The sequence below is a fragment of the Mustela erminea genome, chromosome 3 (assembly GCF_009829155.1).
Source record: "Mustela erminea isolate mMusErm1 chromosome 3, mMusErm1.Pri, whole genome shotgun sequence".
In the NCBI taxonomy this organism is placed as follows: domain Eukaryota; kingdom Metazoa; phylum Chordata; class Mammalia; order Carnivora; family Mustelidae; genus Mustela; species Mustela erminea.
Window position 1 is genome coordinate 100,202,590 of NC_045616.1, and position 19,374 is coordinate 100,221,963.

At 40.0% G+C, this 19,374-nt stretch overlaps 1 protein-coding gene across 2 annotated transcripts in view; it reads right to left on the minus strand.

The window, feature by feature from the left end:
- Positions 1–440: 440 nt before the first annotated feature.
- The window catches only part of FAF2 (Fas associated factor family member 2), a 68,852-nt gene continuing 49,918 nt past the window's right edge, over positions 441–19,374 (minus strand). The window contains exons 1-10 of one of the 2 annotated variants that reach the window (XM_032336958.1): positions 17,797–18,223; positions 17,550–17,684; positions 15,416–15,492; positions 12,738–12,876; positions 11,074–11,159; positions 10,881–10,972; positions 9,320–9,498; positions 8,181–8,350; positions 7,351–7,495; positions 441–3,373 (exon numbers count right to left, since the gene is read on the minus strand). In XM_032336958.1, the coding sequence (XP_032192849.1) occupies positions 3,191–3,373; positions 7,351–7,495; positions 8,181–8,350; positions 9,320–9,498; positions 10,881–10,972; positions 11,074–11,159; positions 12,738–12,876; positions 15,416–15,492; positions 17,550–17,684; positions 17,797–17,808 (1,218 nt within the window). In that variant the 5' untranslated portion in view covers positions 17,809–18,223 and the 3' untranslated portion in view covers positions 441–3,190. Of the gene's footprint in view, positions 3,374–7,350; positions 7,496–8,180; positions 8,351–9,319; positions 9,499–10,880; positions 10,973–11,073; positions 11,160–12,737; positions 12,877–15,415; positions 15,493–17,549; positions 17,685–17,796; positions 18,224–19,374 lie in introns of those variants that run through there. The other variant, XM_032336957.1, reaches the window with a different exon arrangement.

Genomic DNA, 19,374 nt, shown 5'->3' on the forward strand with positions numbered 1-19,374 from the left:
CAATGCAGTACCCTGTTCCAACCCCCATGGTTTCCCAAACTTTCCTTCACACATAGGAAAATACCTACCACATCTCTCCTGGACAGAAAGACCCACAACTTGTTTGGAGATTTTTGTTATAAAACATTTAATGTTAACCTACAATACAATGTAAACTTTTATGAAAAAAATTTAAAGTACACTAGATTTCTTCAGTAAATTATCACATAACTATTCAGGTGCAGTACAAGTTAGGGCACTGCATCCTTTGTGGATGGATTTCCTGTTGCTGCATTCCTCACAAGTCCTAAAAAAACCAGTTGTAAAGTGGAGCTCCTTGTTCAAGCACCAGATAATACTCCCCTGATTTTGCATTCTGGGGGTTATCACTTCTTCCCACAGTCATTTTCTGAAACTCTTTCCTTGGCCTTGGCACCATTAGCAATTTTCATAATGACTGCTCAGTTGAAGATTCTAGGTTCCTTTTTTTTTTTTTTTTTAAAGAGACAAATATTATCCTCTGCTCATTTTTTATCCAAACTCATAGTGGAGGAAAGCAGGGACAAAGAAGTATTTGTTGCAGGAAATTCCGTAGAAGTGGAAGAAAAGACCAGAAAGGCCCCACTGAGGCTGCAGAAATTCAACTGACTCCAACAGGTGTCTTGGTCATTTCCCATGGTTTTTCAGCTGAATCTACTACTTCAGTTTTGGGACTGCAGAATACAAATTGAAACAAGTGTTTTTGTTAGGTTGATGACTTGCTGTTTGATAAACAGCTGAAATAGCCCAGAGGTGATCTGGAAATGAGCAAATCCTTGCAGGTACTTCTCAGTTATTTTCTCCCTTACAGGTTCCATTGAGTTCCCAGAAGTCCTTGGGAGTAACATACAGATTGTACTGGCTTTAAATGACAAAACGTGCATCCTTCACGGAGGAGGGAGATGGCACCTAGGCAGCAGCCCTAGGGTCAGCAAGGAGACAGGAATGGGGTCTGAGCAAAGCAGGCCCGTTTCAACATGGACTAGGAAGGAACATGTGCTCCAGATAAAACCTCCTGAAACCTGAAGTAATGGGCAGGCCATTCCAAGAACTGTACCGACATAGACTTTTTCTTAATTTTCTGGCATTTGACCTTCACTGAACAAGTTTTAAAAGGGCAAGAGACATAAAGTGCACATTGTAGAATAAGATGCAGACTGAATTAAGGAAAAAGTTTTATAACTTCCCAAAGAGGTGTGGGCAAGACACTTGGTACCCCAACCTAACGAAGGCCCTTAACATCCTCCCCTCCTGTGTACTGCCAGGGAAACAGCTGCAAGATCGACAGGTAAGGAGGCTCTGAGTTAAGTGGAAAAATTCCTCTTTGCATGGTTGTTAGCAGGAAGCAGAATTCATATAAGGTTGGATGGAGAATATGCTTTATCTTGGTACTCACTCCAGATTCCCTTTAAGGCCAACACAACAGTCAGACAGTGATTTCCCACTCACCTGGGCTTGAGGAAGCAGGAAACAATGGAATAACAGGCAGTCAGGAACAGAATTAAATTTTCCTAGAAACAGTGTTCTAGAAACCTGTGCTAAAGCTACTGGGAATTTCCTAGGCTTCCCAGGTGCTTTGTGTGAGGCTCCTTACTCTGTTCCTTGATGTTTACCCAACCCCTGAGGGCTGCAGAGAGTAGAAGACACATCACTGCTACCTAAAAGAGTGGCCCTTAGATTTTAGGTAAGCAAGACAGAAAGCCTTTGGAGGCTGGAAATCTATCATGTTTTATCTTGATGTGAACCCCTCGCCTCACAGCATGCTAAGAACTACAGTTACTTCAGTAGGTAGCAGTGTTACATGCCTGCACCAGTCTAGCTGTAGAACACTTTGGAGTATTTGCCAGCTCATGCTGGCATCTGTTAATACATGCCCTGACCCATGCACCCATTACCATAAACTCAACCAGAGAATAGATATTCAGAGGTTAAAAAACCCTATTACTTCAACACAGCAACAGAGAGGATTAAAAACTGCGTCTAGCAGATGGCTACATCAGAAACTAAATGTGCCTTCCAACAGTTTACACAGGCTGAGAGTTGGCTTGGCTCCCTTCAAGGTCCCTAGTTCTATCCTTAAACCACCACCACCACCACCACACTCCCACTGAGATAGGCAGGGAACTCTCATGGGGTTCCTTCTGGCTCTGCCACAGGTCCTGCTAGTCCTTTGGGAAAGCACCAAACTTGGCAATTCAGGAAAGCTCAAGACTGGGCAGGAAGAGCATGCACATGTCAGAAGAGGAATGAAGAGCCGCTATCCTTTGGTTCAGATCCCATAACCACTTGGTACAGATTCCAAGGGAAAGCTGCAGTCATGTGTATACTCAGTATACGCAGAATTCACGCCATGTATATGGGTCTATCTGTATAGACTTTGTGGGGCAATGAACCCAGATTTCCTCCTAATATTCCCCAGTGGGGCACAGAGATGGCAAGAAAGGACAGCAAGAGTTGGACCAAAAAGAATCACCTCTCTGGGAATGTGAGAGGGAAAATGGCAGAAATAAGCATAAACCAGCCCAGGCCACCTTTATTACACTCTTGTGGGCTAAGGAGCCCAGGGCATGAACTCATGGGCTTAAGAACTGGCTCTCATCAAATAAAGTTGAGGAAAAAAAACGCCTATGTCAGCCTCATTCCTTTGGTCATTACAAAGCAACAGAAAACATTTAGAAGTTATTCATAAATTGTGGGAAGTTCAAGAACATCTCTGTTCTGTGCCTTCTCTTCCCTCTCTTCTCCAGTGGTGGGAGAAGCAAGTCCTCAGGAGATGCTGCAGTAGCTGGTTGATGGACGTCTTTTTCACTTTTATTTTCCATAAAAGCAAGAATGAATGAGAACTAGTGGGAATGTCCACCCTTCCCCAGTAGGGACAATGACTGGGTTGGAGGTGAAGAGTCTCCTTTTGTTGGAAGGTGCGTGGTGCAGAGGCAGTAGGGAAGGGTGGCCTTGCCAGCGGGAACGTTCATTGCTGACCTCGCACGCACACACAGGTGGTGACTCTTTTAGGCAGCATGGTTTCTGATCCTTCCTCAGGATGCAGCAGTCTTTTAAAAAAAAATATCGTATTATAATAATAATAATATGAATTTCTCTCTTGTTTTTTTTGTTTTTGTTTTTCCATTTCTTTTAGGGATTAGGGTAGGAGGGGGGGGAGGAAGAAAAAATGTCATTCATCTGTTAGGTCCTGAACAAAGAGAACTTCTGTGTGGCTGAGTCCGGCCTCCTGCAATGTTGGGGGGTTGGGCCACTCCTCTGAAGGGATGCAGGGCAGCACCCGCCGGGGAAAGTTGGCTTCAATCTGAAACTTTTCCGGGCTTTCTTTCAAGGAAAATAAGAAGTCATGGATTACCTGCAGATCATACAGAAAAAGGACAGTTAGAGCAAGTCAAAGACAGACAACACAACTATGAAATCAAATATCCCCTTGCCAGCTCTCTCCAGGATGACTCGGAATATGAAGTCATCGCATGACACTGGAATTCTATTATGAGGTCCTTCGATTTCACAGAGCAAATACATAGGGCAGCTCTTAATTTTAAGAGATTACATTGCCCAATGCTAGTCCTACTTCTGAAGGAATTCATCTGTTTTCTTGACAACTTGATATAGAGCTAAAAATTTACTTAGAAATAATCCGAGTTATAGAACAGTGGGAAGTACATAACATAAATTTTTTTTCTTTGAACCAGTTGAGAATGAGCTGCCAGCCTGATGGCCCATCACCCCTAAAATACTTGTGTATGTCTTATAAACAGGACAATCTCCTACATAACCATGATATAGCCCTCAAAACACAGGAAATTTAACTGGCACATTAATGCTATAACAATACATATTAAATTATTATCAAAGTTTTCAGGTTTTGCTAGTTTCCTTTCTTAGCAAAAGCATCTAGTTTAGGATTATGTGTTTCATTTCACATCTATATCTGAACTTCCTTATATATATGTACACAGAAAAACCATGAGTTCATTTCCCCCTCCTTACCCAGTTCTGGCTTTAACATCCTACACCCACACCACACCAGAGGCCACTCGGGCTCTGACTCTGTGCACTAGGCAGTCCTCACATCTAGACACTCTCCTTAATTTGGTCAAGATCTGACATTCTTCATGCAGACCTCTCTTCTATGAGAATGCCCTTCTCACCCTGCTCTGGCTCTGACAGAATAAAGGTAAATTCTTAATGAGAAGTAAGATGACATCAAGAAAACTCCCATTACTAACACTTAAAATGTGAGGTACTATGAATAGGCCACCTTTACCGTTCCCTGTCTCTTGACACCACACATTAAGTACTGGCATACTGGATCTATTCTATGGCCCTCTTCAGCCGGCATGCTACTTCTACCAAAGAGTCCGATGGATATGTTGTGAAGGGCAGTGCTAATCTCTTTCAGGTCAATCCCGAAGATCAGGAACGTAACACTCAAGTTACCCTATTTGGAGGGAATCTATTTTCTTTTTGTTCTACCTCTCATAAGTTTAGTCCCCTTTGTGTGAAGCACTCCTTTTTCATTTGTCTTAAATTTACCTCTTTAGAGCTTTTAAGAGGCTACATATGACTCCAGAATTTAAGAAGTAAATCCACGCTCCTCTTCCCTAAATCCATTCATGATTTTATAAATTCATATACTTTAATCTATCAACCTCAATCATTTACAGTTCCTGTCTCTCTGTGCAATTTCCATTAATATTATTTTCCTTATGCTGAGATGCATCAATTAGACTTGCAACAAATACTACTGGTATGAACCCAACACAGACCTTAAACAATATTTTGTTTCCTTTTTAATCTTGTTGAAAATATTCAACCCTGGTATAAAACTGGCATCTTCTGTTTACCACTGACAATGCACATCACCTCCAGAGGTCACTTTTGGTTCCTAACAGATAGAAAAATGATTTGGAGTCTCTCTAACATGCATTCATTTAACAGAAAGTCAGCTGCCACTTTTCTGCCCACTCATGAGACCTGGAGATTTTTTTCTACAGTTTATTCTTTTTTATCTTAGCATTTTACTACTATCAAGAGCTGAGCTTTGTGCAAATTGAGTATTCCACTGCACATTCACTTTTTGGGATTACTTACAAAGAAAGATCTCACAGGAAGATGATACAAAGTCTGCAAGAACATGAAAAACTATGAATTTTTACTCAGTTATATGTATAAACTCCATGGATGTTAAAGGCCCAAAGCATCACTACACTTTACATTTCTTTCCCCTCTCTGAGCTTTGTCCCCACTTATGATCAAGTATTTCAGTCAGAGGTTTGTTTTTTTAAAAACTGAGAACCTATTTAAGAGTTAAAGGACTGGGGGGGTCTGGGTGGCTCAGTTAATTAAGCAGCTGCCTTTGGCTTAGGTCATAATCTCAGGATCCTGGGATGGAGCCCCACATTGGGCTCCCTGCTCAGCGGGGAATCTGCTTGTCTCTCTCCCTCTACCCCCCCAACTTGCACACGCTCTCTCAAATGAATAAATAAAATCTTAAAAACAAACAAAAAAAGTCTTTAAGGATTAAATAGCTAACAGATGGGCTGGTTCCCCTTAGGCCAGAAGCCTATTCTGTTCCACAATTCTAATAGACTTTTCTTCTGAAACTCTCAAGAGAGTCTATTTCTGTTAGGTTTTTCACATACACAGTTAGAGTTTATGGAGTAGAAGCTCCATAAAGCTCAGGTATACTATGATGTGAAAGTGTCAGTGAACATGGTTGCAAGCTAAAATCCAATGCAAACCTCCGTAGTTAGGAAACACCAGGGGGAAGGGAATGAACATTTAGATTTAGTAACTACCTACTACATGGTATATACTATGTGAGGCTCATTCATGTTATCCCAATTTAAGAATCCAAAGTTAGGAATGTGAACATTTCACTCAAAAGAAATAAATGCATAAATGGGAAATAAATAAAATGAGAAAGCTACTCACTTTTCTCTCCCCAGGATGCCTCACAACTTTTTACTTTGTATTAACTCTGAGTCTTACATTCCCTACTGGCCGTAAGTTGCATGAATGCCAGATCCATGTCTCACTTATCTGTATAACCCCTAGAGTGCCTAGCGCAGTGCCTGAGGTAATCTTCAGTTTACATTTATCAAAGGGCAGATTATATCTCCATTTAATTGATGAGGTATCTGAGGCCCTGTAAAAGACTCTACAACTTGTCCAATGTTCTTTACTTAAACAGGAGAAGTAATAAATGTGCCACCTGGCCTCACCTGACTGCAGTGCATACTCTTTTCTATTATGCAGTTTACTCTGTTTTCAGTTATCAGGGAAATGGCATAATCTACTATAGTTGGTAAATTAAAAAAGACAACGCACTATCAATATAAACAGAAATTTCCTTTTGGTTATAAATACCAAAAGCAACAGTTAGCATGTGAGTGCTTACTATGAGCCAGGTGCAATGTTGAATACTTTATGTCTGAACTTAATCCCGACAACAATCCTATCAGAGAGTACCTATTATGATATCCATTTTACAGATGAAGAAACTTGAGTCAAAAAGTACACTGATCAAGAAAACGAATCCATTAATCTTAGAATGAAAATTTGATCCCCAGTTATTAAAAGATTTATTTATTTAAGAGAGAGACAGAAAGAATGTGCACAAGTGGGGGAGAGGCAGAGGGAGAGGAAGAAGCAGATTCCCCGCTGAGCAAGAGGCCTAACAGAGTCCCGATCCCAGCACTCAGGGATCATGACCTGAGCCAAAGGCAGAGGCTTAACCAACTGAGCCACCCAGGAGCCTCATCATTCCGGGGGAATCTAAGAGACTCTGCTTTTAACTATTTCCCTATGGAATGACAAATACTACTTAGTTCTAGATACCAAATACAAAAGGTAGCCCCACAAAGTGGGGATTCTTACGGGCTAAATGGATAGAAACAAAGAGTGACAACTGTATGTAAACTGTACATGCATTTATATTCAGATGTGTAATTCTGATGCTTTTAGGTCAGTGGAGACAGAGTGTGCTATGGAGACAAAGCAAGGGGTTCTGCTGGGATTCTGAAGCCAATGTGAGCTAAGCAGCATGGAAGAGCCTCCCACCTTAAATACCCAAGTCTTCTGTGGAGCTTCCTGGTGAGGAACACTTCAGAACTCAAACACGATGAAAGAAAACCTTAGCAGCTCCTTTGAGTTGGCAGCTAGAATTGAAGGAACCTCACGGTTCATTGCACTCCTCTCTCTGCCCACCCCTTCCTGTTCATCAGAGCAACAGATACACCAACAACACTTTCAAGAGTCCTTAAAAGCTTCCAAATCTATAGCCCAGACCCTACATACACTTCACACAATTTAGGGGGTCCTTACTGTTAGAGACTGTGAAAGTGGAATCGTCTCTCCTACTCGAGAATCATTAGGTAATTTGAAAATGATCTTGACACTTTCAGGGTCATCAGGGGAAGGCTCCGGGGGCAGGCACTCCAACTTCCTTTCCTTTTCCTCTTGTAAATTCTGTACAGACACAAAACAAAGTTGAAACTATGGTTCCAACAGGGAAACAGGACTACTATCATCACGTAGGTTTACTGTGCAGCCAGAAGGAAAATGAATGACAGCTATCATAAGAAAAACTTCTTGGCAAGAATCAGAAACACCCTAATTCAAAGTGCTACTGCATTTCATGTATTATTTATTGACGATGTTATGGTATTTACCTGTCAGGAAAAAAGGGAAGGGCTAAAAGATACCGGCTATAATCAAGTAGCAATACGTGATGAAAGATCATGAATGAAATGCAAAATTAGCTAACACTGATTAGTGCTAAGAAATAAAAAATATTGCTATGAATTCTCAACTGCCTGTTACCCATTTACACTTGCTTTTCATGGAACAGAGTTGTTTTGTCTGACTTTTGCTCAGTGATGTATTTGTTCTTAATAAAAAATTGAAAAAAAAATTTTTAAATTACTTTTTGTAGTAAACATAAAAAATGGCAAGGAGGGGGCAAATGGCTGCCTCAGTCAGTAGGGCATACAACTCTTGATCATGAGTTCAAGTCCCACACTGGACACAGAACTTACTTTAAAAAAAAATGGCAAGGAATTAAAACACCCACAAATCCCATCATTTTCAAGTTTTTTCCTTTCACACTTAAGATCAGTTTGGGAATCACAAGGAGGAAAAGATGGGCTCATTACCGCCGACGTCTCTCCTCTGCTACTTTTGCTGCCTGCACCTCCTCTTCCTTCCGCCGCTTCCGTTCCCGCTCCTCCCGTTTCTTCCTTTCTTTCTCCTGGTCAGCCCTGAGAGAGGCCAGGTAGGCCTCATCCTGCTGTTGTCTCAACACTTGGGTCTGGTTTCGTTCTTCTCCCTGTGGCCAGACCAAAAGAAGAGAAGGAAAACAATCTCTTTTTTTCTCATACTGAAACTTCTGGGGAGGTAAAAAGGTTGACAATCTTGACAGATGAGTATTTCATACTACCATGAAGGATTCCAAAGCATAGCATGGCAGAATTTGAATGAGCTTTCTTCTCCAGTTTAATCTGGCAGAAAAATAATGGCAAGCCTCTCCTTTACCTTTTTAACTTTACAAACAGAACTATCCTTTTCTCAATTCTAACAAAAGTAACAATATTACTGCCAAAAAGTGATCATCAAGATCACGTTTTACATTTAAATACCCTTTTGGGTTACTGCATTTTTGTACATATTGCTTTCATAAAACTAAAAACCACATACATGCCTTTTAGAAGATTTGGAAAATGGAAAAATATCTTGTTCAGAATCCTACTAACCAAAGAGAAAATACTTTAACATTCTGGTGTACTTCCAATTTTCTCTCCAAAAAAAAAAAAAAGTGTGCATGTATACGTAGGAGTGAGTGAATAAAAGATATTGTGTATCTATAAAATAAAGTACACCAGAATATCAAAAGTTGTAGTAGGACTGTGGGTGATTTTAATTTTCTTTTTTGTGCTTTTCTGTGTTTTCAACATTTTCTACAATTAATGTACACCACTTAATGTAATGGGGGAAGAGTTCTAACGATTCCACATTTTTTACATTTAAGTTCCTTAGATCATGGTTCAAGTATTCTAAATGACATGACATATACATTCTTGAGCACAAAGCCTTGTCTTTATTTTGATTCACATCTCCAAGAACAGATGACCTGAAGAGAGAATTCAGTCAATGTACATTAAATCATTTTAACACTAAATGCATAAGGTTTTTCAAAATTGCCCAAGACACAGAGTAAGTCAGGATCTGTGAAGCCCTGGGTCAGCCACTCAAATCTGTAGCTGGTCTCTCTGTTCCAGAAAGGAACTCTCCTGTACCTTTCAAGGCGTTCTGACACCAGGTAAGTCTGGTTTGCATCCATGATAAATGTAAGCTGGTTAATGAGGTCATCGGGTTGAATGAGGCCTTCTAGCCGTCCCACCACAGTCATTCTCCGATCCTTCAGCATAATCATGGCCAGGAATGGGTAGGTGTTCTCTCGTAAAGCCTGTGAGACTGACAGAAAGAAGAGCCAACAGGTGAAGTGCAGCCCTAGGGATGAATCAGATCAGCTCTTAGACTTTTCACAATGAGCAAGAGAGAAAGGTTTTAATCCCACTTGGGAAAGAAAGGAGGTCTCACTTATTCTCTAAGTACCTTTTTTTTCGTCCTAGTTTCTTAATCTTTGCTGTTGTTGTTTTATTTTTGTGTCTCTATTCCCAGGTAATTTTGATTAGAATGGAACGGCTTTTCTGGTGGAAGGTGGCTGTCATAACGATGCTATGGAAGACTGCAGGGGTCAAGGACAATGTCTTTTTGATAAGAAAGGATCTATAAAAAAAAATCTGAATATAGCATGATTTTTTCCCTATGTCGGGTGTCACGCCTAAAGGAAATAAGGCTGCAAATCTCAGCCTTGTATCACTGGTGTGAGCTCCACCACTGTCTTCTGCCTTTTCTTCCTCTTATTCAGTCCCTTCCTTATCCTCCTTTTAAGTCTCCCCCACATCACCCTCAAACAAAAAGAGGTAGTTTTTCTGTTTTAAAGGAGTTTTAGAAAGTTGGTTTTCCAAATAACCCAAGGTTTTACCATAACAGAGTTTTACTTGTTTTTCCTTATGGTTTGAAAGAAGAGATTTTATATGCTTCTATAAAAAATATCCTTAGTCTCACTCTATCCACTACCCTCCAATCCCAAAGCCATATCTGAATGGCAGAATGCACACTGCACAAATTTATCAGATGCTTAAAAACCAATTAGGAGTAAAGATTCAGATTTTAAGATGTAGGCAAAACACCTTGATTCTTAGGATCTAGCATAGTGCCTAGTATGCTAGTATATACTCAAGTTGCTGAACAGAAGTAGCTGCAAAGTAACTATATTTTTCTTCACTGGTTACCTTTGTATGTTATACTGAGTTCTAACAATACTTATCTCCAGTGAAGAGTTATTGTCAGCAAAGATTTGAACTTTCTGAATCCCTCTCAGCATTCAAGGTACTCAAACAATGATCTGTTAAAATTGCTGATGACAAGAGTAAACTCCTCTGTAAAAAGCCATTTAGATTAAAAGTAAGTTGCTGGACAGGACTGGGTGTTTTAAAACTCAAACAGGTCCTGGCAGTGGTTACCTGTAAAGAACGGACTGAGTCTAAAAGACCTGAGCTTGCTAACTGTATGATCTTGGGCCAGTCTCTAAAATTCTGAGCCTGTTTCCTAAACCATAAAGTGGAGATGATACAACCCCCATCTCAGGACTACTGAGAGGATTAAATAAGATAATGTATAGTCCCTAGCACTGTGTCTCACACAAAAAAATCATGCACTAAATGGCACATTTTCCACTTATTTCAAGGATATTTCACCAATCTCAATGAGGAAAAAGAACTACAACTCACCCCTGTAGCCCTCAGGTTTATTTGTGGAACACGCCCAGAACAGCATCCTAGTGTTAATCAGGGAAATGACTTCCGGTGAACAGAGTGTGTTGCTGTGGAGAGGGATGAAATGGACATGAACAGAACTTGATTACTACAGAATATCAGCAGATCAAAAAAATTAAATAACTAAACAAATGATTAATCTACTTACCGACAGAACTCATCAGAGTCCTGGTGATCATCTCCATGAAGATAAACCAAAAGGAAGCGAAGCTCCCGCTTGGCATCATTAAGTGCCTGTGGAAAACAGAAGATCACTAATTATTACGATGACTGTGCCTTGAGCTTTTAATTAGGCTAAAGGAACAAAAGGAGAAATGAGGAAAAAAGGTGAACAAGAAATCAGATTCTGGGCTCCTACCTTCATATCCCTGGCATTTTTCTCCCTATAAAAAGTTCACACTAACAAGCTTTAATGAAAAGGTTTTAGTGTTGTTAGGATTTAAACTGTATTAGGCACATGAGAGTAGACAGGCTGACAAAGAAAGGTCCCCAACAAATCACAGAAAAGTCAGCTGTTCCCAAGTCTAAAGGAAGATAAAAACAGGAGAATCTGACCGGGTGAAAGGGAGGTGAGAATTTTGCCTCTTTACAGCTACACCATCTTTGTCCATAAAAAAATACTGCAAACATGAGCCTGACCCCAGGGATGAAAGACTGGGGGACCCAAATGCATTCCAAAGAGCAAAGGGTTTAAAAGATCTTTCAAGACAAAGCCAGTGTCCAAGATTCCTATGTATACTTTTGCATTTCCAAAATCCTTAGCACATTACAATTCAATTAAGATTTCCTGAATGACCAATGGCAGTCTACCCTCAGGATCATAGCAAGGAGGGTGCATGAAAGGTAACCATCTCTTTCACGTCTGCATCTCCAGCATTGAGCACACCATCCAGCATACAGTGGGAGCTTAATGCTTATTGAGTAAGGTGGCAGCAGAGCCACTGAGACCAACTATGAGAAAAAGCTGATATCGGAGAATCAAAGCAGGAAGCAAGAGTAAGCATTTTTCTTTTTTACCAGATAGATTCAGGAATACAAAAACCTGAAACAAAACCATCCTTTGGACTATGTTCACAGTGTTATTTCTATATTTTTCTCTGGCAAACTAGAGATATGCCTAACACCCACAAAACTCTTAATCTTCACCCCGAGAGTTAACAGTTCAAAGGCCTGTGTGGCTTGGGTTGAATAAGATGTGCTGCCTTGAGTCTATGGTCTATGCCCTTATTCAATTCTGTGAGGGATCAAAGATAACTTGGGCTTTGCCTTCAAGGGGATTACTGTCTGATACAGGAGATAAAACATGAACATAATCAACCATAATATAAGGAAGAATGTGAAACTGCTGTAAGTTTTCAAAAAAAAAAAAAAGCTATGAAAGCACAAAAGGAAAGATTACTATTTTAGATTGCAAGCTAGGTCAGGTAGGGCACATCAATCAGAAAGGGTATAGGGAAGGGAGTGATATGACCTAGTTGAAGGATGGGCAAGGTTCCATTTAGCAAAAATGTGAGGAAGGCATTCCAGGTAGAGGGAAAAGCAAAAGCAAAGGCACAGAGGTGAAAAAAGTAGAGTATGTTCAGGAAATGGTTTAGCTGGAACCTAGGGTATGAAGAAACAAGTTATATAGGAAAAACCTCAAAAGGAGGTTGGGATTAGATTAAGTAGGGCTGGCTTTCTTTTTCTGTAAGCAGTGAAGAGCTATTTAAGGTTCCTGAGTAAAAGAATGACATGATCAGTGCTGGGCTACGCTTTCCTTTGTGGACAGAACCATATCAATAAATTGGCATCTATATGGTTTGTGGCACTGACCTGGCTGTACGTTCCCTGGTAGAAGACAGGGTGTGCCCTCCCATATTTCTCTTCAAAAGAGTGCATAAATGAAACAATGTCCCCAACGGGGTCAGTGACCCGGCTGCGAGGGTCAGGCCGTATAAAACGAAGAGCAAACCTGGGGAGGAAGGAATAAATATCACATGAATCGGCTTATTGTAGTGCATATGGAGTGGGCCAGTTCGTAAAGATTCCTACAACAGAGCCAGAGGCATGGCAGCAAAAGGAGGTGAATGGTCTATGAATGGACCATCAAATCTGAGAGTAGAGTCTGGCTCAAAAGCTGCAAAGTAGCAAGTGTTTTTCCATTGCCCCTTCAAGACAAATGTAAACTACTAGGATTATAAATTCCAACAATGGCCTAAACAAATCCTGAGTGTTTTTTAGCAGAAAAATTCAGGACTAGAAAAATTGTAAAAGGAAGACACAGTCCAAAAAGATCATAGGTCAGACTGTGCCCCCAGACTCCCTAGAATGGCACGGTCTAATAGGGCAGCCACTAGACACATGGGGCTAAGTTTAAATTAACTAAATAAAATACAAAATGAAATTCAGTTCCTCAGTGCTCTCACCACATTAAGTACTCAATAGTCACATGAGGTTAGTGGCTTCCACACTGGACAGCGAAGATACAGAATGTTTCCATTATCACAGAAAATTCTATTGGATAGAATTGCTCTAGAATAGAGCTCTGTCTCTTTTTGGTTGTCCTACTTGCCTCTCCCTCTCCTTTCTATTGTCCTGGGATTTTGAATTTCCAGAGCATACTCCCAAGTTATTCAAATTATGGACAGGCTTCAACCCGAACTTGTGGTCATGATTTACTTGCTTTTCAAGGAGGCAAGTAAAATTCTGCTAAATGGCTGGCGGTTAATGGCATCCATGAAGGAAGTTTTAAAACTGACCTAGAGTACACTGGTAGATTTGGAGACCTGGCAGCTTTGTCAAGTTAAGGATGATACCACACATCTGTTTCTTAAAAGCCTATCTTCTATTTGTATAGCACAACTTATTTACCCTTTGGGTTTCCACAGAAGGCAATGGACAGAGTTTTGACAAGTCAATGTGCTACATAACATTAAATAAGTTGTCTGGATGATACAGTTGCATTAAAATTAGTCAGACATGCCATGCATACTCTTTTTCCAAGGAAAGCACACAATACTCACGTACTTGAGGCATTTTCAGCACAGAAAAGTTGACTAAACTATGACACTTTCCTTTCCAAATACTGAGCCAATTCCTTAGCCTCTCAAATTCCCCACGTGTATACAATTTCACTTAGAAATTCTCCTAAGTAATCAAATCAAATTCACTGACACAAACATTGCAGAGGAAATTAAAACCAAATGTAAGAAGTTGTATATGTGGGGAGTGGTTAGAAATCATTTAGAAAATTGATTTTGGTAACTTTCTTGGAAATTAAGGATTTAAGACTATTTTATTATTCTCTTAAGTTTTCAAATTTTGATGAACAAATGGATAAAGGCTGTAACTTTTCTTTCTAATTACAATACATTCCCCTGGCTTACATAATTCAGGACAATCAGCTTTTTTTTTTTTTTTTTAAAGATCTCAATTCAGTCTTTGTTATGATTTTAACAGTTTATATGTGCCCATTTTAAAATTAAACAGGATGGAAAAAGTACCAATTGATTAACTGGTAACCAATAAGAACTTTGCTAAAGCTAAGAAGTCATTAAGCAGGCAACTCCTAAAACAACCAAGTAGTCAAGGTAAAAGGTATTACCTGATCCTTGCACTTTTACACCGCTGGGTCCTCACCTTCAAAGCCTCTGCTCTCTAGAGCAAGGCAAAGTTTTTCCATATATGGGGGGGAATATAGGTTGCCCTGTATACAAGGCCCAGACCACATATTCTAGCTCCATCTGTTGGCCTGGATGCCCATACAACATGTTAGTTCCCCATAAAGCCTAAGTATGAGTTCATTTACTACTCAGCTCTAGACCAGATGCCCCAAGACCAATATGCCAGAAACTTGGTCCCCTTTGACATTTTCTAGCCCAGGCCTCTCTTTGTCTTCCAGTGCTGAGCTCTCTGAATGGTACATGAAGGAGGCAAGAAGAAAAGTGAAAGTATGAATCAAGAGGGTAGACATAAGGAAGGATGACAGTGCCAGCAACCTATGGGTTGCCAGTACAAAGGAGAATGTACAGCAGTGTCTGAAAGGTAAAACTGTTGTGGGAGAGAGAAATATAGGTAATCTCAGAGCAAGACAGTTTGTTGGGATTAGGAGTAGTCAGATGAAGTTAGATGGTTTAGGGTAAAAGTTATAAAGGAGTGTATGGATAATGGTGGTTAGAAAGAAAAGGGTGTGAAGATTAACTAGGGAATGTAGAGGTGACAAACAAGGTGGGCAGAAGGAGGATAATGATAAATGTAGGTAGACTGACCTTCAGAACAGGCAAGATTACTTTACAGGTCAATTTAAAAACAGTTCCATTTCACAACATTTGTTATGTTTGATCAATGTAAAATCTTGTCATACTACGTTAAAGATTGTTCAGGAAGACTCTTCAATGTGATGACAAACTGGCAAGTCAAAACCGACAAGCAAAAACCTTATTATTTTGGTCTATGTTTCAGCTCCAAAGTCTGCCCTATTGCTACTGACGCATAAATACAAAGGTACATACCTAAATATATCAAGTATTGTGTAATAGGTAAACCGGAATGGAAGCATTATCAAGTAATAACCCCATCCAAGCAGCCCCTGAAATTCCAAAAACAAAGTTAGACACCATTCTCTCAATCCCTAATACCCTGCAAAAATGACTAGTTCAGATTTTCACTCTCCTTTTGTTCTTTCATATGATTCCTCCCTCTACAATATGGTTCCCTCTTCCCTGGCCACCCTTTTCTTTCCTATCCTTCCTAAAGACCTACTGCCTTTCATCTCATTTCATCTGATACTATCATATTTTCCCTTATCACATAATTATTGTATTAAATCTGCTTCAGCACTTTCTGCAGTTACTTATACTAGTAGTGAAATTTAATTACAAGTATGCCTCCCAACATTGTAAATATTCATTCTTTCCTTTTCAGATTTACACATTTCCTTTTCAGATTTCACATTACACATTAAATATGGCATACAGAAGTAACAACAAAGATAACCACCTTGGGGACATTTGATTATAAATTTGTATATAAATGACAGATAATTATATTAACCACAATTATAAATCCCAAATGGCTGCCAATATTAATAATATTAATAAATATTAAAATAAAAGAAAATAAATAATAAAATAATAATAATTACTATTATTTTAGCAATGCTAATTACTACTGCTGTTATTATTAACTAGAATATATAAGGGGCTCCATAGTTTACAAAGCATTTCTTCTATGTCACAACACGTTACTGTGATACCTTCCCTGTGTCTATGGCCAGGGGGCTCTGAAGCCCCATGGCTGACGTTAGGGTCTCAAACACTGAATCAAGCCCAAAACAAACTGAGGAAATATTAGGCATATACAGAATTTCTGGAGTCATATAATTGCTCTAGGAATCTGTTTTCTTCTACTTAAGAATACCCTACAACAACTATTTAGAAACACTTTTTAAAACGTTGTCAAGTACTCCATAAACAAAAGTATGATAATGGAGTAAATTCTAACTGCTGGAAGGTTAAAGAGAGTGCTTTCTTGGAATTTTAAGCCTGCATGGTTCAGTTGTTAAGCATCTGTGTCTGGCTCAGGTCACCATCCTGGGATCCTAGGATCAAGACCCACACTGGGCTCCTTGCTGAGCAGAAAGCTTGCTTCTCCTTCTCCTTCTTCCTGTGGCAACCCCTCCTTGTCTTCTCTATGTGTCAAATAAATAAGAAACTTAAAAAAAAAAAAAAAAAAGTCCTCTGGAGTTCATTTATTAGTATACATTATCTGACTTTCCTAATTAGACTAAAAGAGCAATTTGAAGGGGGAGAACTGGCTCTTTATTCATATCTGGATCACCAACAGCAAAATACCAGGTACAATAGAGCACCCTTAAATGCCTGCTGAATTTAAAGGAACCACCATCACCTCCCTGCTACTAGCTATTCAAGACAAATTTCAAACATATGACCAAAGACTCCACAAAGATTCCAAGTACTTCCCCAGAAGTAGCTTAAAATTAAGTAAAATGAAGTAAACAAGAACTAAGTAAACATTCTAACTTAAAAGTGAAAGTGAAAGACCTAGGGGTGCCTGGATCAAGTGGCAGAACATGTACTCTTGATCTCATGATTGTGAGTCTGAGCCCCACACTGGGTGTAGAGATTATGTAAAAAAATAAAATCTTGGGGCGCCTGGGTGGCTCAGTGAGTTAAAGCCTCTGCCTTCAGCTCAGGTCATGATCCCAAATCCTGGGATCGAGCCCTGCATCGGGCTCTCTGCTCAGCAGGGAGCCTGCTTCTGCTTCTTTCTCTGCCTGCCTCTCTGCTTACTTGTGATCTCTCTGTATCAAATAAATAAAATCTTAAAAAAAAAAAAAAAATCTTGGGGAAAAAAGTGGAAGATCTATTTAATATGTAGCAAACATTTTTAGACATGTAAATAAAACTGTGTACTCAAAACAAGGTACACAAAACTCCTAAAAAAAAACTAGCAAAAGGGGGGGAAAAAAAAAAGGATAGTTATCAATTCATTGAGGAATAGATCAGAGAGCCAGGTCTAGCTAAGGCTCCCATTCTGATTATTTCCTTACTCCTGTCATACAGAGATCAATACAACCTAGTGAATGGACTTATAAGGGGGAAATTCCAGCTACAAATAACTTGCCCTTGGTTGTGGTCTTGAGACAACATAGCTGTAGATCCTGTGGTCAGCTGTATTAACTTGCAGAGGTCGGGATGGAGGTGGGTTGAAAACACTTGGTACACCTTCTTGCTCATTCAATCGGTCCTGTACAGCAGCCTGAGAAGGAAAAAAGAGCATTAAGAGTTTCAGTGATACTCAATTCAACCCAAAAGAAAAGATGAGGCAACCACTGCTTGGTGTTTCAAAAAGGATTACTTGAGGAGTATACCTTTATAGACATTTAACGTGCTATGCTGGGAGTCAGTGTGTGGTGATAGCTCCAGAATTCACAGGAGTCCAAGAAGCTTATCTGGAAGCTCCATTAATGCGGCAAACACAATTGCTTTTATCCAAATGGTATGTGTTATTAAGGGTGGCTGGGATCCAAGGTGCTTCACTGTAGGAAGGAAAGCCATCCACAGAGAATACAATGTAGGAAGTGCCCCTATAGACATGCAATGGAGCAGTCATGATGAGCAGTGTTTGATGGAGGGCTTGGCTTTGGAACAGAGAAACTTGGGTCTGAATCTTAGCTCTATCACTCAGAAGTCGATTGGCTTATGACCCTCAGTTTCCTCACATGTAAAACAAAAGAATACTATTTTCAGGGTTAATCTGAAAATTTAATGGGATGTCTATATAAGATCCTAATATAATTTTTTAAAGATTTTATTTTTAAGATTTTATTTATTTGAGAGAAAGAGAGTGAGTGAGACAGCCAAGCAGGGGGAGTGGCAGGCAGAGGGAGAGGGAGAAGCAGACTCACCGCTGAGCAAGCAGTCTGATGCAGGGCTTGATCCCAGAACCCTGGGACCATGACCTGAGCCGAAGGTAGATGCTTAACCAACTGAGCCACCCAAGTGCCTCAAGATCCTAATATAATTCTTGATAGAATATTCAATAAAAAACCTTATTCTCTTTTTTTAATAAAGATTATTTATTTATTAAAGAGACACCAAGTGCGTGTGAGTGGGGAGAGGGGCAGAGGGAGAGAATCTTAAGCAGACTCCCCACCAAGTATGGAACCCCATACAGGACTCAATCTCATGACTCCAAGATCATGATCTGAGCCAGAACCAAGAGTTGGACGTTTAACCAACTGAGCCAGTTTTTGGGTGTCCCCCAAAACTTTACTCTCTTCTTAACTCTGCCCCAGAAAACGAGTATTTGTCACTGTCGTAAAAAATCTGGCCCTACCCAGAGAGAGATCTGGGTTTTTGGTTTGGGATTCTGGGAGATAATCTCTAACTGATAGGAGTGTCTTTGTTACCAGATCTCAGGGCAAAATGGCCATCCTGGAAAGACCAACCACATGTTTTAGGGTGGGGACTTTGTGTAATGAGTATCAGTTGTTCTGGAGACTGAGCTCAATAGTAGGCAACCAATCAATTCAATCATGACCATGTAATGAAGCCCCAGTGAAAACTCTGGACACAGAAGCGGAGATGAGCTTCCCTGGTTGGCAATACTTCATGCATAATGTCATAAATCTTTGATTCCATTAAAGAGGAATATGGAAGCTTTGTGTTTAGAAGTCAAGATTCTGCCCTATATGTCTTTTCCTTTAGCTGATTTTAGTCTGTATTCTTTCCATGTAATAAACTGTCACCCAAGTATAATAGCTTTTAGAGAACTCTTCTCATGAATTATCAAACCTGAGTGTGGTTTTGGGAAATTCCCAAACCAGCAGTTACTGTCAGAAGTGAAGGTGGTGGTGCGCCTGGGTGGCTCAGTGGGTTAAAGCCTCTGCCTTTGGCTCGGGTCGTGGTCCCAGGGTCCTGGGATCGAACCCCGCATCAGGCTCTCT